Genomic DNA, 26,450 nt, shown 5'->3' with positions numbered 1-26,450 from the left:
TTCCCCTTCCCTTTCTTTCAGTTTTCTCCTTCCTTCCTTCCTTCCTTCCTTCCTTCCTTCCTTCCTTCCTTCCCATGCCTTATTTATATAAATAACTCAATGCAATGAACATATACGATCTAGTGTGGCAGAAAATGAGGGTTTTGAACTCTTTAAATCTCCCCACCAGCTTTGGAGGAAAGGATCATCTTCTCTTTTGGAGAAAGCTGAAGATCTCTTTCATTTGGCCCCCAAAGTTAATTTTGCCCTGGTCTGCGCCGAGGCTGGCTGTTCTGTTGGATGCACCAGCGAACGTTTCAACCTTGGCCCGAAATGAAACTCCTATATAAATTAAATAAGATCAGAGAAGTCGGTGGGTCTTTCCTGATGACGTGAGGGATCCTGTCTGGTCATTTGCTAATCATTTAGCAAACACAGCTGCCATTGATTGGGCCTTGCAAGGTCTCGGTGACCCAATCATCATTTGTGTGTTGGTGACCCAACTTCCTATAACGACAGACATGTACAAATCCTATCATAGGTCAGAGCAGCATCTGTTTCGCCCTGTAACTCTCGAAGGCTTCTAAAGGGAATAGAATAGAATAGAGTTGGAAGGGACCTTGGAGGTCTTCTAGTCCAGCCTTCCTTCCTTCCTTCCTTCCTTCCTTCCTTCCTTCCTTCCTTCCTTCCTTCCTTCCTTCCTTCCTTCCTTCCTTCCTTCCTTCCTGTTAAAACAAGTGTTTTTGTATCTTTCTTCCTTTTTCTCATGAAGCTTATAAAGAGTTTGTTTCTCTCTGAAGGAGGAAGCGAAATAGCTTCCAACAATTCCAGCAATTGTTTCTAACAGATATACACGCTGAGAAGGTGTGGGAATGTGTTTTATATATGTATATATATATACATATAATTTCTCTCTCACACATTGCTACATGTGCTTGTATAGTTTTCTTCCTTTCTTGTTTCTGTTTCAGTGTGTAAACAGGTAGAGCCAGACAAAAAGTATTTGTCCCACGCTTAAAGTTTAAACACACCACTTCAGGCTGGGAAACTTGATAGATTTATTTACAGTAAGCAGATCACCAAGTTGGGGGGCCTGGGTGTGCTTGCCGTGCTGTTCCCAGAATATGGCTTAGGTATGTGTAGCGTTAGGAATCAGAGCACGCTCTGTCGGTGCATTCCCACGGATGGCACCCGGCCCCTCAAAGCGAATTGATCTTTGTTTGATATTGTCTCAATATTGGCAATATTTCTCCAGGGATTCAGATGGAGAAAGATCTTTTCTGTCATTCCCACGATCATCATCATCATCATCATTATTATTATTATTATAGCAAAAAACACTCACCCTGGAATCCAGCTCAGCTTAATTCAAATGTCAGTGAACAGGAACAGAAGTAACTTAACTTTGCCAGTGTCTTCTGCCAGCGTCTCCTTGCGAGATAATTTTCTTTTTCATATATTGATCTAGCTTTCACCACCTGGTGGTCTCTTTTCCATTCCGGACCACTTATACCACTTATGCAAATTTTGAATCAGCCTGTGAATGCTGGCTGAGGAATTCTGGGAGTTGAAGTCCACAAGTCATAAAAGGGCCAGGTTGGAAGACCCCTGATCTAGACTAAGCAAGGCTCTCCAAAAATCGGCAACTTTTAAGAGTTATGGACTTCAACTCCCAGAATTCCTCAGCCAGGGAGAGCGGGGGACTCCAAACTTAACTGGCTGGGGAATTCTGAGAGTTGAAGTTTTAAAGTTGTGAAATGTGGAGACCCTGGCTCTAGAGGCATCTGGCTGGTCCTTGGGACACAATCCCAACCCTATTAGTTGGCTGATCGAATGTGTGAATCCAGCCTGCTTCATTTATTCGCGCTTTCCAGAACACCCAAAACAGGTTTTCGCTGTGAGCTGGAACAAGCCCTGATCCAATCTGACTTTTCCATCAAGACGCTCAAGGGCTGGACTGCAGCCACTATTTACCTCCATAAGTTTTATGACCCTCCGATGCTTCCTTCCCAGGAGCGATGATGCTTGGGACCGCATTATAAACAAATCAACTTTTTTTTTAACTGGCCCAAATAATAATAATAATAAAAAGATTCCCATAAGCTACGTAGACCACGAAGAAACCAACTAGCAAGAAAACAGTTTGGTGTCTTTGCAGCCGGAAGGAATATCAATGGTTCCATTTACAACGTGCACAGAACCTGTTCTGTTTGGAAAGGCAGCGCAACACATGGGGGTTTCTTAAAGGGTGTGTGTATGTGTGTGTGTGTGTGTGTGTGTGTGTGTGTGTACCTACATGGCAGGTAACCAGGTGAACAAAGTCCCTTTTTTCTTTTCCAACAAGGCCGGCAGGGAACAAAGACTTGAAAGAAGGAGAGAAATTGGCCAATGAACAGGAGTATGGTGGTTTCTGTGGGTCACACCTGACGGCTTAACCCCCCTTCCCTTCCTCCCTCCGGCTGCTTAAGGACCTGCTTTGTGGTGCCGTGGAATGCGGTGAAGTTGCCAACCACCGCGGAGGCACAGTGTGGGAATTCTCCACCCTCTTTGACTCAAAGCCATAGGTTATGTCTGTCCTGGGGCATACCGCAAGCACTTGGGTTAATGAATTACGCAGAAGTGTGTGTGCATATAGGAGGGAGAGAGAGAGAGAGAGAGAGAGATATCCAACAGGCAGGCACACACTCCAACACACACTTACACACACACACACACACACACACACACACAGAGCCACACAAGGGCAGGGTGAGGTTGAGCTTCAGGAATCAAGTATGTGGGGCCCTTGACAAATTTTATGGCATGTGGTTTATCAGCCATCCGCCCGTCTCAGAAGGTCTTGCTCAACCTGGTACTTAGAAGTGTGGAGGGAAAGGAGAGAGAAAAAAAAAAGATATTTCAAGGAGAAATTTAACTCTCTCGTGTCTGCTTCAGTTTGGCATTTCCCCCCCCCCTCTTATTTTCCCAAGGAGCTGTGGGATATTGAAACCCTCATCAAAATGAGTCAGTTGCCAAGCCTGTGAATTTTGATCACGTGGCCGTGAGGAAGCTGAAACAGTCGTAAGCCTGAAAAAGGGTCCTAAGTCGCTTTGTTTTTCAGCGCCGTTGTAAACTTCGAACGGCCACGAAATGACCTGTCTGAAGTTGAGGACTATCTGTACAGAAACAGGGCAAAATGGAAAGTGAATAACTCCACCATCCTATCACCCTAAACCTTTTTTTTTTTTCAGTTTGGGCAAATGGAAGTTGTGTGGACTTCAACTCCCAAGATTCCCCAGCATGCTGCCTGAAGAATCCTGGGAGCTGAAGTCCACATATCACTAAGTCCCCAAAATTGAGACATATTGAATTTTCCTGGCATTTTCTGGGATTTGGGGCGATGTTGTTCACCAGACAGAGCCAGGCATTAGATTAGACTCTTGCTTGGGTCATCACCCTTAAGAAGGCGTAGCTCATTATGTTCTTAATTGCTACTCTGGCTGGGAACCAGATAGTAGCAAGATAAGGCATCGTCATAGGTTCTGATGCAATCAGCTGTAATCAGGCACCTCAATGTACTGAGATTATGGTTTAGCTGATGCCTGGACTAGAGTTTCTCAGGCAGATTCCCCTGTCCTTTTTTATTCTAGGGCACTTTTAAGGAAGTTTGTTTTTCCAGATTGGATATTAAATTAAGCTGAGAAAATCCAGGGCATCTCTAGAGGGCAGCAAATAATTAGCTTTCTGAATCCCTCTTCTGCCCTCTAGTGGCTGTTTGATTCTTTGCAGCCCAGATCCTGCAGCCTTCGCTAAGTTAAGCTCTAAATCAGTGGTTCTCAACCTTTTTAATGCTGCGACCCCCCCAACCGGTCGTAAGTCGAGGAATACTCAACTGGTCGTAAGTCGAGGACTACTCAACTGGTGCAGCACCGTTTGCAGAAGGGGACTTTTGGCGGGCTCAGCAGGGCAGAGACAGCCTGGACCATTCCTACTGGCTTTTGAAAGCCAATAGAATTAGACTCTATTCAAGAGAGTCTATTCTATTGGCTTTCAAAAGCCAATAGAATAAAAGGGAGGAGCACAGCTAAGGAAAAGGGGGGGAAAAATGGCGGACTGCGTTGTTTGGCGACCCCGGTGAAATGGTCGTTCGACCCCAAATGGGGTCCCAACCAACAGGTTGAGAACCACTGTACTAAATGCTTTGGGATTTTAATAAGAAGTAGAAAACGTTAGGCTCTCCACCTAACCAGCTTCTTGATGTAAGAAAATGAAGATGGGGTGTTGATAACATCCCTCCTGGCCACTTCTTTCTGCTCTGGAGGACTTATTTTTCCTTGTCGTCAAGCGTCACAAAAGAGACACTCCTGCTTCTTATTTCCTTCTCTCTTCTTTGCATCTGTTGTGGTGACAAGGAAAGAGCTGTCTGATTTTTCTGGGCCATTCCAGAGCGAAATTTGTCTCCTGAAACTTATTTGACTCAGACTATGACTAACATTAGAGGATTTCTGCAATGCTGGCCTGCCGCTCCTGCTTCCTTAAGGCGTCTCGTCACGTCTGGTTGACCATTGTAGGAAATGGGGTCTTGGACCTGTGGTTGAACCACGAAATTCCAACTCAGTTTGTTAATAATCACGTCCTCCGAAATGAAACCAGGCTGTTCCTTGGCCTGTCAGTCAGGTGCCATGGGTGGTGTAAGACATTTGATAAATAAATCAAACATCAATTTAGATGCAAAAGAGCCAGTTTGGTCTAATGGTAAAGGCACCAGCTAGAAAGACCGAGACCGTGAGTTCGAGTCCTGCCTTAGCTACAAAAGCCCGCTAGGACTAGTCCAACCCCCCCGCTCAACAGGAGCCCGTATACCAGTGTTTCTCAACCTTGACAATTTTAAGGCATGTGGACTTCAACTCCCAGAATTCCACAGCCAGCAATGCTGGCTGTGGAATTCTGGGAGTTGAAGTCCACATGCCTTAAAATTGTCAAGGTTGAGAAACACTGCCTATACCATTCCAGACAAATGATTTTCTGATCTCTTCATCAGCTGGCAATAAAAACTATTCACAAATTAACCCTTCAGCGTTAATACGAACTTTTTATTCTTTACAGTTCATCGGAGATTGATCAAGTCTGCTCGCTCGTTTGCAATTAACCGGCTGCTTCAATCTGGTGAGTGTTTGATGGCTTGGCACCATCTTTTTAAACTCAAGAATTATTGGGCTCTCGGGCACAATAGCAGCGCATTGTCTATGTTTTTTTTTTTTTTAAGCCTAAGGGGTTAGTTTATGATGGGAGATTTTCAACCTGCAGAAGACAGAACACTCACCACTGGGCAAATGGACACGGAACCTCATGCTGGTGGCCACAAAAGGAGAGAAAAAAGTTCTCAACACCTGCTTTGACACCTGGGTTGGGGAACTTCAACTAACTAGCATTTTGTGGGGCTATCCTGCCATGGAAATGGAGAGCTCCACCTCTGGCATTTTCAACCAAGAGCATTCTAGTCCTCTTGACATCAATACCTCCCACTCCTGCAGTGCATGCCAACCTGTTTCTGCACCAGCTATTTTTTAAAAAGTTGATCTCCTTTAGCTTATTTTCATTGTTGCTTTTTGCCAGCAGCATTAAACATGACAAGAACCCCAGCCTCCTCCGAGGCTGGAATAAACGTGGAACATGTGACGAATGCGATCACTCGTATTCTTACCCCATCTCACAATAAAAGCACTCTCCTTTTTTTTAATTAGGCTTTTAAATGTAAATACTATGACGCCCCTTGGCTTAGACTCTGAAAAGTCCCATGCATGCTGTGTGTTTCCAGCATTTCCGAAATTGGCTGAGGAATTCTGGGAGTTGAAGTCCACAAGTCATAAAAGGGCCAAGTTTGAAGACCCCTTGCTTTAAAAAAAAATGGGTTTCAGGAGAACTGCACAAAAGAAAACCACAACATTAGGGATACAGGGTGGATCCACCCAAATGAGTCTCCTGTTTAAAAAAATCTGGGAAGCCTTGGTTCTCGTAAGGCAACTCAACAACCGGTTACTTTGACAGAAGAGTCCAGGGTGTGCCTGCTAAGCCCAGAGAGAATCCGTGGGCACACGGCAGCCTTGGAAATTAATGAGCTAGCTTTCAGTCTGGATGATTAACTGAAGTGCCAGGCAATTAACGTGTTCGCACTCCCAGCCTATAATCTTCCCAACATTACTCAAAAGAGCGACAGATTCCCAGTGTATTTGCAAAGCTACCAGAAGGCCTGGTGGGCTGGGGCTGGGGGGGGGTAGGGTTGATGCCCCTCAAGATTTATGGCTGGGAGTTGTTTGAATGGCCACTGGCTCCTGGCTGAGGTAGGAAATGGGGACATGGCTTCAGTCACTGCATTTTTAGATCTAAATTTAAAGACAGGTTGGCAGCCCACATCAAAAAGTTTCCAGGAACTCAAGCTGCCTACTGTGGCAAAGTTGCCCAATGAATCAGGCACATCTGATTCACACATGCAAAGTCTTACTTTCATTAACTAGGATTAGGGTATGCAGCTGCTAGGCAAACCACAGTAATTTCATCCCTGTTTGTTTTGAATCAAACTTATTGTTGAGCATTAAGCGTGATCCTCTGCCCTCCCCCCCCATGAGAGGCTGAATGCATAGACCACACTAAGCCATGTTTCTTTTAACCAGGTTTCATGAATGAGCCCCGTTGGCTGGGTTCACACAGCATGTTCACCCCAAACCAGCTGAAACATGTTGCGACTTAGTATGTTCAGAGCATTTTTCATGATAGCTAGTAGACCAGGGGTCTTCAACCTTGGCCCTTTTATAACTTGTGCACTTCAACTCCCAGAATTCCTCAGGCAGCGTGCCTGCTTTACAGCCCTCTCTAAGCGGTTTACAGAGTCAGCATATTCCCCCCCCCAACAATCCAGGTCCTCATTTTATTGACCTCAGATGGATGGAAGGCTAAGTCAACTTTGAACCGGTCAGGATCGAACTCCCGACAGTGGGCAGAGTCAGCCTGCAATCCTACTTTTTTCTAACCATTGCACCATCATGGCTGTCTAATGTTTAACTGACACACTTGGGAGGGGGGGGGAACCAGGCTATATTTGCGACAATTGCCGCATCACAAGACCATGTGATCACCATTTGCGACTCTCCCAGCCGGCTTCCACCAAAGAAAATCAATGGGGCAGTCAGATTTGCTGTGTGATTCATTTAATGACCGCCCCGGGCAAAAAGACTCACAAAATCAAGGGTGGTTCACTTAACAACTGTCTTGCTTAACAAATGGAAATTCTGGTCCCAGTTTGTGGTTGTTTTAAGTCGAGGACTACCTGTAATTTATAGATGAACCCCCCCAAGTCATGTTTCCACCCCACTTTGGGTCCTCCCCTTATCCACAGTGGCTCCCAACACCTCCCTCCCCAATGCCACAAGGCTCTTTCAAACTTTTCCAGTGCAAATCTAAGTGTGTGTTACTTTCCTTCCCTCTGCATCATTCCACCTCTCCTTATTTTGGAGCACTTAAAGGACCCCGTGGCTTTTTTCCATTTATGGCCCCACTTTAATCTCGGCTACAGCGGGTTTCAGTCTCCTTCTCCTCCTGAGCTCTAAGACAAAAGAAACATTTAACTCACGGAGCACCTAGCCGGAGAGATGCCAAGGCAAAACAGCTTAGCAGAGAGTGCAGGGCATTGAGCCTGTGGACGTCGGAGGCCCCCCCCCTCCCACTCCTCTGCCCGAATTAATATTGATTGGAGACCCTCCCCGCGGGGCTGCTTTTAGCCAGAAGCTTCCGCACACCGTGGAATAGAAATAAACAAATAAATCCTACAGCCCTGCAAAAGTTGATGAAGGAGGGAGGGAGGTGAAAGGGATATTCTTCGCTGGATGGAAACATCCCAGGAGATTAGAAGCACCTTCCTTTCCTCAAGAAGCATCCAAAAAGCAGCGCTCCTTCTCCTTCTTCTTACAATTAACCATTAACCAGTGGAACTCCTTGCCTCCAGAAGTTGTGGACGCTCCAACACTGGGAGAGATTGGATAGGCATTTGTCTGAAATGGTATAGGGTTTCCTGCCTGAGCAGAGGGTTGGACTAGAAGACCTTCAAGGTCCCTTCCAACTCTGTTATTCTATTCTATTCTATTCTATTCTATTCTATTCTATTCTATTCTATTCTATTCTATTTCTTTCCCTATTCTATTCTATTCTGTTCTGTTCTGTTCTGTTCTGTTCTATTCTATTCTATTCTATTCTATTCTATTCTATTCTATTCTATTCTATTCTAATTCTATTCTAATTCTGTTCTATTCTATTCTTTCCATATTCTATTCTATTCTATTCTATTCTAGTCTAGTCTAGTCTAGTCTATTCTAGTCTAGTCTAGTCTAGTCTAGTCTAGTCTAGTCTAGTCTAGTCTATTTCTTTCTCTATTCTATTCTATTCTATTCTATTCTATTCTATTCTATTCTATTCTATTCTATTCTATTCTATTCTTCTTCTTCCTTCTTCTCTTCCTCCTCCCCTGCTCCTTCTCCTCCTCCTCCTCTTTCTCCTCCTTTTCTTCTTCTCCTCCTCCTCCTCTTTCCCTTCTTCCTCTCCTCCTCCTCCAGTTAAAATTGAGAGTCACCCAGTTACCACTGCTCTCCAACAACGACCTTCAACCAGTGACCAGCTTAAACCCCTTTTCCCAAATTTACGCAACAGGCAAATTTTAAAACGGAATTAACCAGACTTATCTTTGTCCATAGATGGTTTTTAACAATAAAAAAAAAATGCAGCAAAATGGTTAAGATGGTTAAGGGTGCTTCGTGAAGGCAACCTCAGCCATTCTCCTCTGGAGGAGGCCATCAACATAGAAAAAGGGGGTATGTGAGGGAAAGCAAACTGGGGATTTAAAACAGAGGGGTGTGGGGTGTGGGCTCCCACCCCCACTTTTTAAAAAAGCCAGGGGGGGATTATGTTCAATTAAGAAGCACCACTTGGTCCAGTGGAGAGGAGGGTCAGGGACGAACAATGCCTTGTTGACATCCCTGGAAGAAGCAGATTCATGAAGTGGGAAAGCTGGGGGGGGGGGGGGTTTGAAAGGGTTCCCCTTATCAAAGGAGCTTTCTTTGGCCTTCTTCCTCCTCCTCCTCCTCCTCCTCCTTCTCTGCTTTCACCAAGGGCATCCTCAGAAACTTCGCACTCATGCCCCACCCTTTTGTGAGCGGAGGTGCTGAGTGGGCTAAAGAGCCGGGGAGCAGAAGGAAAGTTTTTTTTTTCTGGGGGGGGGGCAGCAGGATTGCATTAATCCTCCTCATTAGTTCTCATGTGACATCATTATCTCACATTAGCGACCCTCTTGCGACAGTAATTGGGAAGTCCTGGATGACCTTTAATTATCCTGCTGGGTTTTTTCACCCTCTACAATGCCACTGGCCTTTCTTCTCCCCCCCCCCTTCTCTTTCTTCCATGCTTGGGCTCCAGACCTTGTTAAGATGCCAACATGGGGAGGGGGGGGGAAGTGCCAAGCCCATGCAGAGAGGCTCTGAAGAGGTGGGGTGGAAAAGAGATTAAGGAGGGGAAAAGAGGCATTTCTCAGGCCTCTCGCAGAACCACTGCTTGACCTCTGACCCCGAGAGGGTCCCGGCTGCTCTGCTCTTGGGGTGCCACTCACCAGGTTTCGGGGATCCCCTGCTGAACTCAATGGGGGGGAGACTAAGGAGCCAGCTGATCCCTCTCTGGATAAAATTGATGAGTTATAAAGCACAAGGACTCTTTCTTTCTTTCTTTCTTTCTTTCTTTCTTTCTTTCTTTCTTTCTTTCTTTCTTTCTTTCTTTCTCGTTTTCTCTTTCTTTCTTTTCCTTCTTCCTGCCTTCCCCTTCCTTTCTCTCTCTCTCTTTCTCATCTTCTCTTCCTCCCTCTCTCTCTTTCTCTCTTTCTTATCTTTTCCTTCCTTCCTTCCTTCCTTCCTTCCTTCCTTCCTTCCTTCCTTCCTTCCTTCCTTCCTCTGTCTGTCTGTATGTATGTATGTATGTATGTCCCTTATCTCCTGCTCCCTCTTTGCAAACTACTGCTGTAATTCAGTCCAGATTGTTCAGGTTGTTCACCAAAGCACCAGAGGGAAGGACAAGAAACAATGGTTGGAAACTGATCAAAAAGAGAAGCAAGTTGGAATTAAGGAGAAACTTCCTGACAGTGAGGACAATTAACCAGTGGAACAGCTTGCCACCAGAAATCGTGGGCTCTCCATCATTGGAGGTTGTTAAAAAGAGGCTAGACAGTCACCTGTCTGAGATGTATAGGTTCTCCTGCTTGAGCAAGGGGCTGGACTAGAAGACCTCCAAGGTCCCTTCCAGATTCTATTCTATTCTATTCTATTCTATTCTATTCTATTCTATTCTATTCCATTCCATTCCATTCCATTCCATTCCATTCCATTCCATTCCATGTGTTCTCTTCTCTTCTCTTCTCTTCTCTTCTCTTCTCTTCTCTTCTCTTCTCTTCTCTTCTCTTCTCTTCTCTTCTCTTCCCTTCCCTTCCCTTCCCTTCCCTTCCCTTCCCTTCCCTTCTCTTCTCTTCTCTTCTCTTCTCTTCTGATTGAGTCAGGAAGCCTAAGCCTAACCCCACAGGAAAATCTACCGGAGTGCATGTGGGAATGATGGCCCTCCTCTTCTCCCTTCAGCTCTAAAGAAGCTTCCTGGATGAGAAGCGAAACGTCTTCAAAGAAAAACAAGAAAGTCCAGTTGCCTGTGAAAAAGCATCTTTGGGATAACTGAGACCTGGATGATGGAGAATCTCCATAGACATTTCTCTGTCCTTGAGTGACATCTCGTGGTGGAAAAATCAGTGTTCAAAGAAAATAGAGACTTGAAGATAAACAGAGAAAAAAACAAAAAGTTATAGTTAAAAACTTTGCATCTAAGCAAAAAGAACAATTGTCAGAAAATAGATACTTGTACTGGAGGCTAAAATATATAAGGAACGGTTGCTGGAATTGGGTATCTCTAGTCTAATGAAGAGAAGGACGAGGGGGGACATGATAGCAGTCTTCCAGTATCTCAGGGGCTGCCCCAAAGAAGAGGGAGTCAAGCTATTTTCCAAAGCGCCTGAAGGCAGGACAAGAAGCAACGGATGGAAACTAATCAAGGAGAGAAGCAACCTAGAACTAAGGAGAAACTTTCTGACAGTTAGAACAATTAACCAGTGGAACAACCTGCCTCCAGAAGTGGCGAATGCTCCAACACTGGAAGTTTTAAGAAGAGACTGGACAGCCATTTGTCTGACATGGTATAGGGTCCCCTGCCTGAGCTGGCGGGTGGACTAGAAGACCTCCAAGGTCCCTTCCAGCCCTATTATTCTGTTAAGGGACGTGATAAATCCCTTATTACGACATTATCTTTTCTAGATCAAAATAGTGTGCATACTTTTGGGATCAACAGCACTCTTCACCAAGGAAGAAGGCAAAGAAAGAAAAAAAAGAGGAAAACGACAGAGAAAAACAACTTGTTTCCACCGTAAAATTTCTATCCTTTTTTTTGGTTTTCAATTCAGTATTTTCAAATCAGTTCCAATGGGGAATATTGCTTTTCTGCTCTTTGGCCAGCAGGTGGCAGGCCTCAGTCAGAATTGTTATTCTATTCTCCTGTCTTGATTCAAAGGCCTCAAGTTTGATTTTGTGCTGTGTTTAAAAATCAGTCAGGCAGTAAATCGGTTGCGTCACAGCTTTCCAAATGCATGGATCTTCTTGAAAAAGATGACCTCGTTTCAGAAAGAGCCACACACCCCAGAAATCTTTGCAAGATTAGAAAAGTAACTACAGTACATATAGAGCTCTTAAATAAGTTGCAAAATTTTGGAGTGATGCACCTTGGCTCAAGGCAAATGGACAGAACCAGTCCCTTTGCAAAACAAAAAAACCCTGATGGCTGTAAAAATGAAAATATTTTTTTTTCCCCTACAGATTGCAACTTGGATGGTCTGGAAATATTAGAAGGAGACAAAGTGAAGTGCCAAATATTTGAAAATCCATCGTTTGGGGAAGATGAGAAGGAAGAAACGGAAAAACAAATATTTGGGTAAGCTTTGCGTAAAGGGTGACTTAGGTGTCCTCAGCATGCTGTTGTATTTATTTAAAAGGAGGCTGGTGTTTCTTTGTAGTTTCTATCCCGAGCAAAGGGTTGATCTGGATGACCTCTAAGGATCCCTTTCGTATCTTGATTCAAGACCCCCTGCTTGTTTTTCAACCAGGACCAGCTCCTCTGCCACCAACACTGCAGTTCTCTCATTATCCACCTTTGTTCTATAAGAAACTCCACCCAAAAAATATCCATATTTGGTTTATTCTGTTTTCCTTCCAGCCGTTCATTTCCACACAAGGCATAAAGCAGTTCTCAAATAAATATACCAGGTTAGCTCAGGAACCTCAGAGCTGAAAAATAAATCTTTGTCCCCAGCCCAGTTTTGGGATCCTAAACGGAGGGTGTTGAAATCCTGTGTGACACCTAGCCTTGCGGTTTTTACTGTAACCAAATTAATAGCTATTCTCGCTTTTAACTTCTCCATTAGGCGGGCTGGGAGATTTGCCTTTTGTCTCTGTCTGGTGTCCCAGATTTGTGGGTTGTCTGACTCAGCCTTTCTGGCCCAGCTTTCCATAGTGGGGGGGGGGGAAGGAAGTGGATTAGAGGAACAAAGGGCATTGGGCACCTTGGCATCTGGTGAAGGTCAGAGGTGAAATGATAGAATATTTGTAGCTCGGAGTTGAACTTTGGGGCCCTTGGTGCTCTCCGAGCATGGTGGTTTTCTTGCAGACATTTCATTACCCACCTAGATAACATCATCAGTGCTAGAAGTGTGTGGGGAGGAGGAGGAAGAGGAGGAGGAGGGTCACCATGGGGTCCTTGGTGCTCTCCAAGCTTGGTGGTTTTCTTGCAGACATTTCGTTACCCACCTAGGTAACATTATCACTGCTAGAAGAGAATGGGATGTGCAAAATGAGAAGGAGGAGAAGGAGGAGGAGGAGGAGGAGGAGGAGGAGGAGGAGGAGAAAGAAGAAGAAGGAGAAGGAAGAAGAAGGAGAAGGAGAAGGAGGAGGAGGAGGAGGAAGAGGAGGAGGAGAGGAAGAAGAAGAAGAAGAAGAAGAAGAAGAAGAAGAAGAAGAAGAAGAAGAAGAAGAAGAAGAAGAAGAAGAAGAAGAAGAAGAAGAAGAAGAAGAAGAAGAAGAAGAAGAAGAAGAAGAAGAAGAAGAAGAAGAAGAAGAAGAAGAAGAAGAAGAAGAAGAGAAGAAGAAGAGGAGGAGGAGGAGGAGGAGGAGGAGGAGGAGGAGGAAGAAGAAGAAGAAGAAGAAGAAGAAGAAGAAGAAGAAGAAGAGGAGGAGGAGGAGGAGGAAGAAGAAGAAGAAGAAGAAGAAGAAGAAGAAGAAGAAGAAGAAGAAGAAGAAGAAGAAGAAGAAGAAGAAGAAGAAGAAGAAGAAGGGAGAAGGAGGAGGACTGTGTGGGGTCCTTGGTGCTCTCTGAGCTTGGTTGTTTTCTTGCAGACGTTTCATTACCCATCTAGGGAACATTATCAGTGCAGGAACAGGAGGCCACCAGGAAAACCCAAGGCCAGAGGCTAGACCGGGGAGTCCTAAAAGCATCTGAAAGAAAACTACTGCAAAGCACCACTGTTTTTCTGGCAATAAAACTCCACCAGCCTGCCCATTCGCTCCCTACGAGCCTTTATATAAGACAGAAAGTAACATTTTTCAACCAAATATTTAATCCCACAGTGGCCGTCTCTCTGATGGCCTGGCTATTATTATTATTATTTTTTTATTCCAATCTGGACGACAATTTCGGGGCGCTCCAGCTGGCATCTGGATCCCAGCTTCCACGCTCAAAGGCACGCCATCCCACCCAGATTCCAAGACGGAGCTTGGAAACAGTGTGAAAAGGGGAACACACACACACACACACACACACACACACACACACACACACTGTGTATCAACCACCACCCCTGCCGCAAAACCACATGCCATTTCCCCTGGATGGCAAAATAGCCAGATAGGGCCAAGTTTCCAAAAAGAAACAGTCTCCCTGGTAAGCCAGCATGAGCACAGAGAAGCGTCTTGTCTATTTTAGATTGCCCTTTTGACTGGTCAGAGAGAGAGAGAGAGAGAGAGAGAGAACTATTTTGGGCCTGCAAAGCTGGCTTCTTCCGGGCAGCCACTGCCCCTGTTCCCAGTGTGAAGGGCACCGGGAACTACATCATGCCACACCGGGGGAGGCTTAACGGGCACTCGCCAGCATGGCCCCATCCCCAGCATAAGCTGTTCACAAGGTAGGACCTACAAAATTTCCCCCTTTCTGGGATGGCCCTGGTTTTTGTTTTTTTTTCCCTTGGCACCCCTCTTTTACAAGTCTGGGAAAGGGTGGCCAGCAAAGTCACTTTGCTATGGGAGAGGGTACAAACAAACGCCTTCAAAGGAACAATGGCATCCAAACAGCCCTGTTGGATTGGGACACCGCCAAGGACTTTTGAATCAAGGACCGGCCTGAAAAGTCAGAACAAAACAGTTCAGAACAGAATAACAGGGCTGGAAGGGACCTTGGAGGTCATTTAGTCCAGCCCCCTGCTCAGGCAGGAAACCCTATACCATTTCAGACAAAGGGCTGTCCAGTCTCTTCTTCAAAACTTCCAGTGTTGGAGCGTTCACCGCTTCTGGAGGCAGGTTGTTCCACTGGTTAATTGTTCTAATGTCAGGAAATTTCTCCTTCGTTCTAAGTTCTCTCCTTGATTCACCTGGGAAGATAGCTGTTATTCCTGAACAAAGTCTCTGTCTTGGAAGAAACCTTGTGTTTGAGGGGGGAATACATGATTAATAAGATTGGGAACATCATGCATAGTAAAATCCCCACTAGAAAGAGAAAAATCACCCCAGCCAAGGCAAGCAACAAGATTTAGCTTCCCATTAAAGAGGTTCCAATAAGGAGTTTATTTTTCTGCCTCAGTAGTGAATTTAAATAAAGGAGAATATTTGTAGCTCAAGGTTAAAATGAGGGGCCCTTGGTGGTTTTCTTGCAGACATTGCATTATTCAAACCAAGTAACACCAGCAGTGCTACTGTACTGAATGATAATAACAATTAAATTGGGGGGGCATCCCTGGAGTGGGGTCCATTTCCTTCTTGGTGGTCAAGGGGTAAAAATGCGCCAAGTAGCAGTCCTCAGCCCAACCAACCTCTTGCAGAATCTACACATCCTCTGTTTTTTTTAACCCCTTGGGCACAGTAGATGGGAGCAAAATAGAAATGAAAGACTTCCTAAGTTGAATTTGATCTTTGGAGACTTCGTGGACGGGTCCCTGTTAATACTCTTGTCAGAAACGCAGTTTGCACTTCTTCCTAGATTTCCCCCCCCCCAACTTCCCAGTCTAGCTGTAGGATTACTTAGTGGTCTCCCATTCAAACCAACTGTAAGCTTGGTTCTTTTTGAGGGCAGCTGGTGATTTTTATATGGCTTTATTTTTCTCTACTACTGAATTCTCGATTCACACTCTTCCCTTCTGTTTCATCCTCCCAGGTGCTTCTTTTTTTGGGGGGGGGATCCCTTTTAACTTTGTTTGGTGACGGGATTCTTTATATTTTTGTTCCCGTTTTGCTTTATTTTGAAATGGGTTGTCTGAGTTACATTTTCTAAAATGGGAAGTCATACGTGCCTTGTTCAAATACACAAATTTAAAAGAATTAAAAGGCTACCAAAAGGATCCTTTTCTGTTCTCACAAAACTTTCTCTCTCCCTCTCTCTCTCTCCCCTGTCCCTTCCCTCGTCTCCTCCAACTTCCATCAATGTTTCTCTTCTCCAGATGGAAAATTTTGAATACAGCATCCAGCTGAACGACCGGGATTGGGCTGAATTTTACTTCGTCTCGGAGGAATGCCGTTTGATCTCCCCAGCCTTGGCCACTGCTGAAGACCAGCTCCTGAGTGATCTTGAGGAAGGGGAGGCTGAAGAAAAGAGGGGCCCAGCCCACCCAAAAAACAGCTGCTTCTCCCCTGGCATCCCAAGTGGGCACCTGCTTGCAGAAGATGCTTTGTCTGGCAGCGAAGATGAAACCGACGTAGGGTCCGTTGGCAGGTTTCTTTGCAGGAATCAGCAAGTCTTTCTGCCTCCCCAGTCCTCCCCAAGTCCCTACCCCAGCCTGACTTTGAACCCTGGACCTGCCACCAGCTCTGTCCCTCTCTCTGTGGCTGAAGAACAAGGCGTAGGAATAGTAGGCTGGCCCATGGATCCTGAAACGAAGACGGAAGCCCACATCACCCAAGAAAGGGATTTACAGGAGCCACTTCCAAGGCCAGAGACAAGAGAAAAATCTTTGGTTCTGCCCCTCGGTCCGAGTCCTGTTCAAGAGACATTGGAGAGCCAACCCAGAGCAGTTGACTTGAAGTTGCACTATGCCGAAGACTATACTTCCCCGACTGCTTCTGGGGGCTGCAGGTTTCCAGGATCAGCGAGCAACTCCTCCATTTGTGGAAAAGCTGACTTTCCCAAGCTGAGAGATGCAGCTCTGGAGGCCAGTGGCCTCAGGGTTTCTTCTGTTCTTTCTCCAACATCTGGAGAAGCTGAGACTCCAGAGACGGAAGTCAAGTGCCTCCAGGTTGTCTCGAGGACCCCGTTCCAGGAAACGCGTTCCCCTTCTGAAGAACCTTCGGTCCAGGTGACTTCACGGTTGGTCCACAGTAGGGCAAGTGCTTCTGGAAAGAAAGAAGAGGATGTCCTCAAAACAGAGAGAGGAGTAGACCACAGCCCTAATACTTCTCAAGAGAGAGACCAAGCCAAGGACAACGGGGTGGAAGGATGCCCAGAAGTTCTAGAAGAAGATGCATCTCCACAACCATCCTTGGAGGTCGACCAAAGAGGTTCTGATCCTTCATCAGGAAAGATGGAAAGGCAGAATAAGGGAGAACCTTGTCTCCATCTAGGTGTGGCTATTCCACCTGAAGGAGATGCCCTAACTGGAACGCAAGGAAGCCCAAGACTTGCCCCCTACCATCCAAAATCAAATGACTGTTCAGAAGAAGCTTTAACAACCATGACATGGCCTGAGGTGTACGACTATTTCTTCTCCGATGACCTCCACGAAGTAGAAGGACCATCATCGCCAGAGAGAAGGTCCAGGGAGACCATCAGCCACGGCCATCAGTCAGAGCTACCAGCAATGTCAGGCCCTGAGTTGTATGAATATTTCTTCCAGGATGTAGATGAGACTGTGACTGGGGACGAGACTTGGAGCCAAGTCGGTCCTTCAGAGGCATCCCTCAGCTCTGCCCATCGTTTGGCTCCATCCCTTGTCTTGGAAGAGCCGGCACCCGACACAGGCACCGATTCCATGGGATTCCCAGAAGTGTACGAACACTTCTTTGCACACCCACCACAAGGCAAGAGCAGCCGGACGCCGAACATCCTGGCCGTGCCTGCTTCAGAGTTAGGAAAGGCCTTGAGAGCTTTAACATCCCTTATAGGTAGGCCAGTCCGCTTTCTCACATCCCAGCCAAGGCGGAGAGGATCCCAGGCGGGAGTGATGCTCGTATCTCCAAAACTTCTGGATGGACCCTCCCTGGCACCAGAAAACCTCGAGGTAGCTGTCTTAAAACCAGGTATTTGTTCTTTCCCATCCTTAACTGGCTCAACTGGCCATTCTCTACTAATAACGTCCCTACGTTTCATTGCTAAATCAGGCTTCGGAAATCTGTGGAGTAGCTTTCCTAGGCGACGTATAAACCTAAAGCCTACTTAAAATACACCTTTTCATGTGAGATTTTTTGAGTCAGTGACAGACCTAAAAAAAAACCAAACACCTTTGACGTGATTTGCCGAATCCTTCCTACTTTAGCGGACTAACCAATTTGTCGGTATTAACTGGCGGTCTAGATTAGTCTGTCCGGGCAAAAATCAACATTTTAAAGAGGAAAGGCTACCGAATGACAGAGTTGGAAGGGACCTTGGAGGTCATCTAGTCCAACCCCCTGCTCAGGCAGGAGACCCAATACCATTTCGGACAAAGGGCTCTCCAATCTTGTCCACAAATCCTAGAGGCAAATCTTCCCACTGAGTAATCATTCCCACTGTCAGGAAATTTATCCTTAGTTCTAGCTTGGTTTTCTGTTTGATTACTTCTTGTCCTGCCCTCAGGTGCTTTGTAGAATAGGTTGACACCCCCACTTTTCTGTGACAGCCCCTTAAATATTGAAAGACTGCTATCGTAGATCACCTCTGCATATCCAAATAATAATAATAATAACAACAACAACAGCCTTAAGTTTGACCACATTAGTAGCACTGTAAGAACCCCGGTCCTGCGCCTTGAGAAATGTTTCATAGCTTTCCTCTTTAAAAACGTTGACTTTGTCTGGACTCAGAAGCGGTGGAAAAATGTAGGAAGGAAAATATTATGAAGATTACAATCTGTGAACCGAGGCAGGGCAGTTGCTGAAATGATGCTGTTCTGCAGACATCTGAGGGGTTTTTCCACTTTCTAACCCATTAAAAAGGAGGGCATTTGCTGCCCGCTGAATTAACGCAGCTCTGGCAATCTTCGTTTTTTTGTTTTGCAACCCCAGTCAAAGGCCAAAAAAAAAAAAACCCTTTGCAGATCGAGCCAAGAAGTGTTGACTCAGACCGTCTCCCCTCTGAGTTGTTTCCAACTCTAAATTGGGCTGCTGACCTTGGACAGAAAAGAGATCTAGGACACCAAAGGAAAATTTATACTCCGGGGACACTTAAGAGACAAACACAGCAAGATGAAAGGTGCCTCTTTCTGGAACGAAAGCCAAGAATGACCTCTGAATCTTTAAAAAAAACGAGGATTGTGGTTTATCACAGGCTCGGCATCAGCCAAGTGGAGATTAAGATTTCGGCCTTTGAGAAAACAGGCCATTTATTCGGCTGGCTGTGATAATCGGGTCTGACCGTGGGCTGTGTTTTCTTCTTATGGCAACAGCACAGCATTTTATCATTAGGTTTGGTTTTTTCTTTTTAAAAAAAATGGATAACTGGAAGAAAAAAAAGAGTCATTTCTCACCATTTCTCCAGCAGGCATAAGCCCCAGAGCTCAGTTCCACAAACACAATGTACAGAATAAATATTGAACATTGGGAATCCTGCTAAATTCGGTTATTTGATATCACGAAACCATGTGAGGGTTTCGATGGAGACCGGGGCTCCTAGAAACAGACTTCGGATGCCCAGAATCCTGCGCGAAGGGGGTCAGACTAGATGTCCTTTAGAGATGCATGCCAGCTCTGACCACCACTGGTTCCAAACTCCCTTGTTTTTGTTTTGTTTTTTTTAATTCAGAGAGGCCTCTCCAGCTGGTCATCACTCCCAGAGATTTGTGCCTGGGATTTGTGGCGTTGGCTTCTTGGGCTGTGAAAACCTCCAACTTGCAGGCTCCGGATGCTTGGAAGATTGGTAATGTTTCCCAGGGCACCTGTGTGGAGAGAACTGAGATTGGGGGGTGGGGGGTGGGGTGGGGGGGTTGAAATTGAAAAGATAACCCAGGAATGCTGACCGACTGGTTCCCGTCTGAAATAAGGCAAGGGGAACATCAGGAAGAGCGTTTTTTTGTTTTTTTTAATTCTCTCTCTTAACCCCTTATCTTTCTTCCATTTTTCTTTTCAAAGCAACCTTTTGCATGTTTGAGAGCAACAGCAGAGAGAGAGAGAGAGGCTGGTTTCTCCCTTTATATCTTAAAAGAAAGTTTATTTTTAAAGAATTTTTAAAGAGCAGGATCCCCTAGGCCTGGCCTCCATTTCTCCAGTTCTCTTCTACTTTTTGAGAAAGAAGCAAATTCAGGAAGGCAACTCATATGAGCTTCCCTCCTCTCCGCTGTCCTCTCCTTCCCTTTCCCCTTCCCCTCTTTCAAAAACCCAACAGAATCTAAAATCTGATAGGAAGACTGTTTTAAATAGAATTCACTTTCCTTTTTTTAAAAAACTCCTAGTCCTCATGAGTGGGATGCAGGGAGGACGGGCTCACAAGAAATGGGGGCGGGGGTCTTTTGCTTTACAAAATAATGTGTATATATGTATGTATGTATGTATGTATGTATGTATGTATGTGTTTGTGTGTGTGTGTGTGTGTGTGTCTGTGTCTGTGTCTGTGTGTCTGTGTGTGTCTGTGTGTCTGTGTCTGTGTCTGGATAGATAGACAGGCAGACAGATAGAATGTAGATATAGATAGATATTAAACAGATAGAAATTAGAAAAATGATAGAGATTAAATAGAGAGAAATTAGAGAGAAAGAGAGATAGAAGCAAGAGATTAAATAGAAATTAGAGAGAAAGAGAAAAAAGCTGGAAATAAAAAGCTTGGTTTTCTTCTCCTGTCCTTTAGCTAAAATATAGTAAAAGACAGTAAAAACAATTGCGGGATTTAGGATGCAAAAGGAAGAATCTCCTGCAAATTGCAGAAAAGATTGGAATATTGAAAAAGGGAAAAAAGACACTGTGCAAAATAATAATAATGCTTAATCCAGGCTCACTGCTCTTGCTTTGGAAAAAGTTTAAAAGTCTTGATTGCATTCATTCATCTGGACACATATATCTTTTTTTTTTTTCCCCCAGTGCTGCTGGCAAACTTTGGCACCCTCTCCGCCATCCGTTGCTTCAGGAGGCAGGTTGTCATGGAGAATTATCACAGCTCTTGAGAGGCAGTTCCTGAAGGGGATGCTTTCAAGATCTTCTCCTGCAAAGCGTGAAAACCAAATTTGGGCGCCTTTTGAATTGCCGGACTTCAGATTTACCAGTCGGGAAAGAGGTGAGAAAGAAGATTAAACCTTCCCTAAAAATCATCCCTATTGGGATCTACCCAACTCAAGCCCCAAATCCTTGTGTTTTTTTTTTTCTTTGTCTCCCACTTGGGAGTTTATCTTAAACTTGCAAGGGATGGTAAGCTATAAAATGAATTCCTCCGCAGACGCAAGAGCCAAAGCAGGAAGGATCCACGAACGAATAAATAAGGGGAACAAAAAGCTTGTGTTTTTTTTTTTGTAAAAAAAAAAGCAGCTAGATTTAAGAAAAGGAATAACTGAAAGACAAAATCATTCGAAAAAGGTGTTTAGGCATTTCAGCTACAGAAAGTGAGAGAATGTGACATTAAGGGAGTTCAGGGAGTTCTCAACTTCCAACAGTTTGTTTAGTGACCGTTCAAAGGTACAGCAACGCTGAAAAATATGACTTATGGCCATTTTTCACCGTTACGAACTTTGCACTATCCCAGGGTCACATGGGAGTTGTAAATTGAGGACTATCTGTACTGTAATGGGAAGCTTTTTTAACTTAAAGAGAATTTTGCTCTTCCCATATTAAGCTGCTTTTTGATGGGTTGGGATCCGGGTTTGTTACAGACAACGATGAACTGACTTTTGGAAGTTGGCAAGGGTGTTCGAATAGTGGGGAGAGTTTCTAGAAAACCCCAGAAATATTTGCTGATGAGCATTAGGAAATGACTTTGCAGGATGCTGCAGATATTATAAAGCTATCCAATGAGTCATCCTGTGTAATTTAAAAAGTTTGTCAATGCCATAAGCAACAAGTTGATTGCAAACGCACACAAATACTTGATTTGGTTTTGTGCTTTTTCAGCCCAGCCACCTAGGGTTTAGGAGAAAATGTTACTCAACTCAGTCTTTAGGATGCAAATATATATATCTATATCTATATTGGGATCTGCCTGCTATAATCTGCATGTTATAAAGAGTTCCAGTAAACAAACTTTCTTCAAAAAAACAACATTTTATATACGCTGCCCTCTGAATGCTCAAAACACACAATATATACCGTACGTTATTTTGCTGTGATGTTTATAATTATCTCATACATAGATCCGTTTAATTTCCCCAATGCTGGCAAAGTGAGCCCAAAATTAAATGGAGATTCGTGTGACAGGTTTTTCTTTCCTATGTCTTTTTCTCGTGGCCTCTAAACTAAGCCAGCACTTGATCTTCATCTGTTGTTTTGAATGTCTTTTCCGCTCCTGTTCTCTGTGTCCCTGATTCTCCACAATTCCCAGAAGAGTTGAAAATATACTTGTGTACTGAAGAAAAATCCCTAATTATTAAAGTCTTCCTGAACCCCCCAATTGTTGGCATTTTTAAGTGTTTCTTTCTGCTCCTTTCAGATGGAGCCACTGTGCCATCTCATACAACAAAACGTGGACACAGGTAGTCCCGTATACACGGTTGTTAAGACAATCTGGCTTCCCCATGGACTTTGCTTGCCAGAAAGTCACAAAAGGGGATCATGTGACCCCGGGACACCTCAAACGTCATAAATACACCAAGCATCTGGATTTTGAGCATGTGACCACCGGAACGATACGATTGTAAATGTGAAAAAGGGAAATAGTCACTTTTTTTCCCGTGCCGTTGTAATTTTTGAATGGGATCACTAAACGAATGATTGTAAATGGAGGACTGCCTAGAATGCAAAATGTAACCTTAGATTATCCGTGTAAGGAAATCTTTGGGTCCGTATCTGCCAATCTCACCTGGGTTGATAAGAAAGTGAACCCTTAGACCAGGGGTAGGCAACCTTGGCTCTTTTATGACTCGTGGACTTCAACTCCCAGAATTCCTGAGCCAGCATGGGGGAACTATGGCCCCCTCATGACTGGTGGACTTCAACTCCCAGAATTCCTGAGCCAGCATGGCTCAGCTTGGAAACCTCTCCCTTTCCCCTCAGCGTGGCTGGCTCAGGAATTCTGGGAGTTGAAGTCCACGAGTCATAAAAGAGCCAAGGTTGCCTACCCCTGCCCTAGACCAGCGAGGAAGAAAACTGAAAATAATTGCAGTGAGTTAAAAAAAAGAACGTTTTCGGGTGTTCGGAAACGCGTCCTTACAACTGCCTTTGCAACGCAGGAGACTGAATCTAGCTCTAAAAAAAAAAGCAGCCAGATCTAAAGCTGGTTAAACCATGGATATGGCACCACTCGGAAATGCCTCTCTGGAGGCTAAACCATGAAGCTGAAATAAGCTTTCCCAACAAGGCTGACCGAACAGCTTCCATAAAGCTCCTGAAAACATATAACCCAGATGTGTCCATCAAATTGCCAGAAATCTAGTTCAACTTAAGAGACGTGGGGTTCAGTGTCAGGCGGTGGTGGGATTCAAATAGGGGAACCCCAGGTTCTCTGCGTGGATGCCGCTTCTGGAAGTCCGTTCTGGGCCTGGGCAACCCAAAAAATTAGCTACCGGTTCTGTTGAAGTGGCGCAAACTGGCTGAATCCCAGCACTGGTGCCAGGGCTTGCCATTGGCCTCCGTGTTTACCGTCTTGGAATAAGAACTGGGATTATGCTAGCTAACCTCCCTTTGGTCCATGTCCTCTCCTCGTCTGCCAAGAAGGAGATGAAGGTATTTTAATGGCAGTCTTAGCTGGCCCATCATCATCTTGTTTGCACAGCTGCTGCTCTGCTCTAGGCAGGGAATGGCAGGCAGGTGAAATCAAAGCAGCTCTCCTTGCCTGGCTGGGACCCCCCCCCCCCCGCCAGTCGTTGGAGGGGAAGGGACGAGGGAGGGGAACGTCAGAAGCCCTCAGAGATAAACCTTCCTGGAGTTTCTGCTGGTCTTCTTGGCAGAGTCCAAATCCGCTTCTGACTTTCCTGGAAATAGTTGGTCCTTTGCATTGACCTTTGGTGACTGACTCCCCAGAGTAGACTCAGTGCACGATGGATGGGCCTTTGGCTTCTGGATGACCTGAAAGGCAAGCCAGAAAGTCAGCAGGAGATTTTTGTATAAATGCCCTCTGCCCTCTCCACTTTGGCCTGTAGATTCTTCTTCTTCTTCTTCTTCTTCTTCTTCTTCTTCTTCTTCTTCTTCTTCTTCTTCTTCTTCTTCTTCTTCTTCTTCTTCTTCTTCTTCTTCTTCTTCTTCTTCTTCTTCTTCTTCTTCTTCTTCTTCTTCTTCTTCTTCTTCTTCTTTCTTCTTCTTCTTCTTCTTCTTCTTCTTCTTCTTCTCTTCTTCTTCTTCTTCTTCTTCTTCTTCTTCTTCTTCTTCTTCTTCTTCTTCTTCTCCTCCTCCTCCTCCTCCTCCTCCTCCTCCTCCTCCTCCTCCTCCTCTTCCTTCTCCTTCTTCTTCTCCTCCTCCTCCTCCTCTTTTTCTCCCCCTCCTCCTCTTCTTCTTTTCTTCTTCTCCTCCTCCTCTTTTTCTCCTTCTCCTCCTCCCTACTCTTTTTGGTCAGCTCTCCCTCAGTGAGGGCAGTTGGCTGGCATTTGGGAAGGCCATCGTCCAGCTATTCCCTGCTGATGGAATGAAAAAGTCAGACAGATGTCCCTTCTGTCCACCAACAGACTGTCTACTTAGAAAATGAAATGCCAGGGGGAAATTTCCAGCCTCTTTCTCTTTTGACTTGTGTCTACCTATGCCAATAGAATAGAATAGAATAGAATAGAATAGAATAGAATAGAATAGAATAGAATAGAATAGAATAGAATAGAGCTGGAAGGGACCTTGGAGGTCTTCTAGTCCAGCCCCCAGCTCAAGCAGCCCCCATACCAACCTATACCAAGAATTCGTCTTACAGCCGTTCATTTAGTGACCGTGCTAAGTTACAACAGCCCTGGAAAAAGTGATAGGTAACTATAACAATGATCAAACACAGACTGATTTCATTGAAGAAGTGAATGTAAGAACATGTCTAGTCTTGGGAAGCTAAGCAGGCTGGGTCCTGGTGAGAGCATGGACGGGGGACCATTTATTGAAATGTATTGAAAAAATTATTATTTATAGTCCAGGTAGTCTTGGATTTGCAACCTTTCATTTAGTGATTGTTCGAAGTTACAACGGCACCGAAAAAAGCAACTTAGGACCTTTTTTCACACTTAACGACCGTCCCCATGGTCACATGATCCAAGTTCAGATGCTTGGTAACTGATTCATATTTATGACGGTTTTGCAGTGTCCTGGGGTCACGTGATCCCCTTTGGCGACCTTTTGACAAGCAAAGTCAGATTCCCTTAGCGACCGTGTGATCAGTGTAACAACTGCAGTGATTTGCTTAACAATCGTGGTCATAAAACGGAGCAAGACTCACTTAGCAACAGAAATTTTTGGCCCAATTGCGGTTGTAAGTCAAGGACTACCTGTGGAAAAATTAATTCATTGGCAGCCTAAAGGAGAAATCGTGAAAAAAAAAATCAGGATATTCCAGGAAAGGTGGAGAAGAGCAGTTATAGTTACAAGCCTCTGTTCCCACCGCCACCACCTTCGCCTAAAGGAAGTGTGTGTGTGTGTGTTGAGTCGCATAAAAAAAAGAACACAAGTGTGTGAGTCAGAGGGAGATGCACCTGACTGAGCAGAGCTGCCCAGATGTATTCACAATAGCAAAGAGAGAAAGAGAGGGAGAGAGAGAAAGAGAAAATTCACCCAGTTGCGCTCTTGAGTACATGGATATAAGTCACCACAAATTAAGGTTGACGATGAATTTTGCTGTCCACAGTGTCGCTTTTCAATGGGTCAGAAGTTTTACAAAACATTAGACTTGTAATTAATATCAGTGCACAGTTAAGGGCTTCTCTACCATATAGTCATCTGTATGTCTAGTTTAATGAAGAGAAGGACGAGGGGGGACATGATAGCAGTGTTCCAGTATCTCAGGGGCTGCCCCAAAGAAGAGGGAGTCAAGCTATTCTCCAAAGCGCCTGAAGGCAGGACAAGAAGCAACGGATGGAAACTAACCAAGGAGAGAAGCAACCTAAGGAGAAACTTCCCAGCAGTGAGAACAATTAACCAGTGGAACAACCTGCCTCCAGAAGTGCTGAATGCTCCAACACTGGAAGTTTTTAAGAAGAGACTGGACAGCCATTTGTCTGAAATGGTACTATAGGGTTTCCTGCCAGAGCAGGGGACTGGACTAGATTTTATTTTATTTTATTTTATTTTTAAAATTTATAAGCCGCCCCACTCCCGAAGGACTCTGGGCGGCTAACAATAAAAAACACATAAAACATAACAAACAACAATACAAAAACAATCATCCAGGGGTAAGGTTTTATAAACCTCCAAGGTCCCTTTCAACTTTATTATTATTATTATTATATTTAAAAGGGAGGGGAACCACTTTGTTTCCAAACCATTTACTCACTGTCCGTCATCCTTCCGGGCCCTTCATTTACGCATCTGTTGCAACTGCTTGAAACACAATGGGTTTTCCCCCAAAATAATAGGGGGTGTCTTTGCACGGGGATCCCCTCGTGCTCTTGAAGGCTAAAGGGAGGAGCGGTGGCTGCAATAGGGTTGCCTCTGAAAAATTGTCATCCTTATAGTGGCTTTCTGAAATCCCTTCCTTGGCTTACACAATGCGCATTTCACAAAAGGGATGTGTTTGAACGAGGAGACTTGGGGGAAAAAAATCGTTTTTTGGTTAGAGTAAAAACCAGCCACGCGTGAATTATATTAACTTTATTAGAGGCCTTTAAAGGAATCACCGAAAGAACAGGGTCAATGTTGTACAACACCCACCCACCCCTTACACACCGACCCACA

At 44.8% G+C, this 26,450-nt stretch overlaps 1 protein-coding gene across 5 annotated transcripts in view; it reads left to right on the top strand.

Moving 5' to 3' along the window:
• Positions 1–26,450, top strand: part of PERM1 (PPARGC1 and ESRR induced regulator, muscle 1) — a 37,989-nt gene that overhangs the window by 4,156 nt on the left and 7,383 nt on the right. The window contains exons 1-4 of one of the 5 annotated variants that reach the window (XM_039367512.1): positions 11,895–12,009; positions 15,776–17,567; positions 19,267–19,380; positions 20,535–22,050. In XM_039367512.1, coding sequence (XP_039223446.1) covers positions 15,776–17,567; positions 19,267–19,380; positions 20,535–20,617 — 1,989 coding nt within the window. In that variant the 5' untranslated portion in view covers positions 11,895–12,009 and the 3' untranslated portion in view covers positions 20,618–22,050. Of the gene's footprint in view, positions 1–5,064; positions 5,125–11,894; positions 12,010–13,998; positions 14,252–15,775; positions 17,568–19,266; positions 19,381–20,534; positions 22,051–26,450 lie in introns of those variants that run through there. The other 4 variants (XM_039367513.1, XR_005559683.1, XM_039367511.1 and 1 more) reach the window with 4 other exon arrangements.

Source organism: Crotalus tigris, unplaced genomic scaffold, assembly GCF_016545835.1.
Source record: "Crotalus tigris isolate CLP2741 ecotype Arizona unplaced genomic scaffold, ASM1654583v1 scf7180000020588.15403103151:6194809, whole genome shotgun sequence".
In the NCBI taxonomy this organism is placed as follows: Eukaryota; Metazoa; Chordata; class Lepidosauria; order Squamata; family Viperidae; genus Crotalus; species Crotalus tigris.
This window is presented reverse-complemented; position numbering and strand designations above follow the sequence as displayed.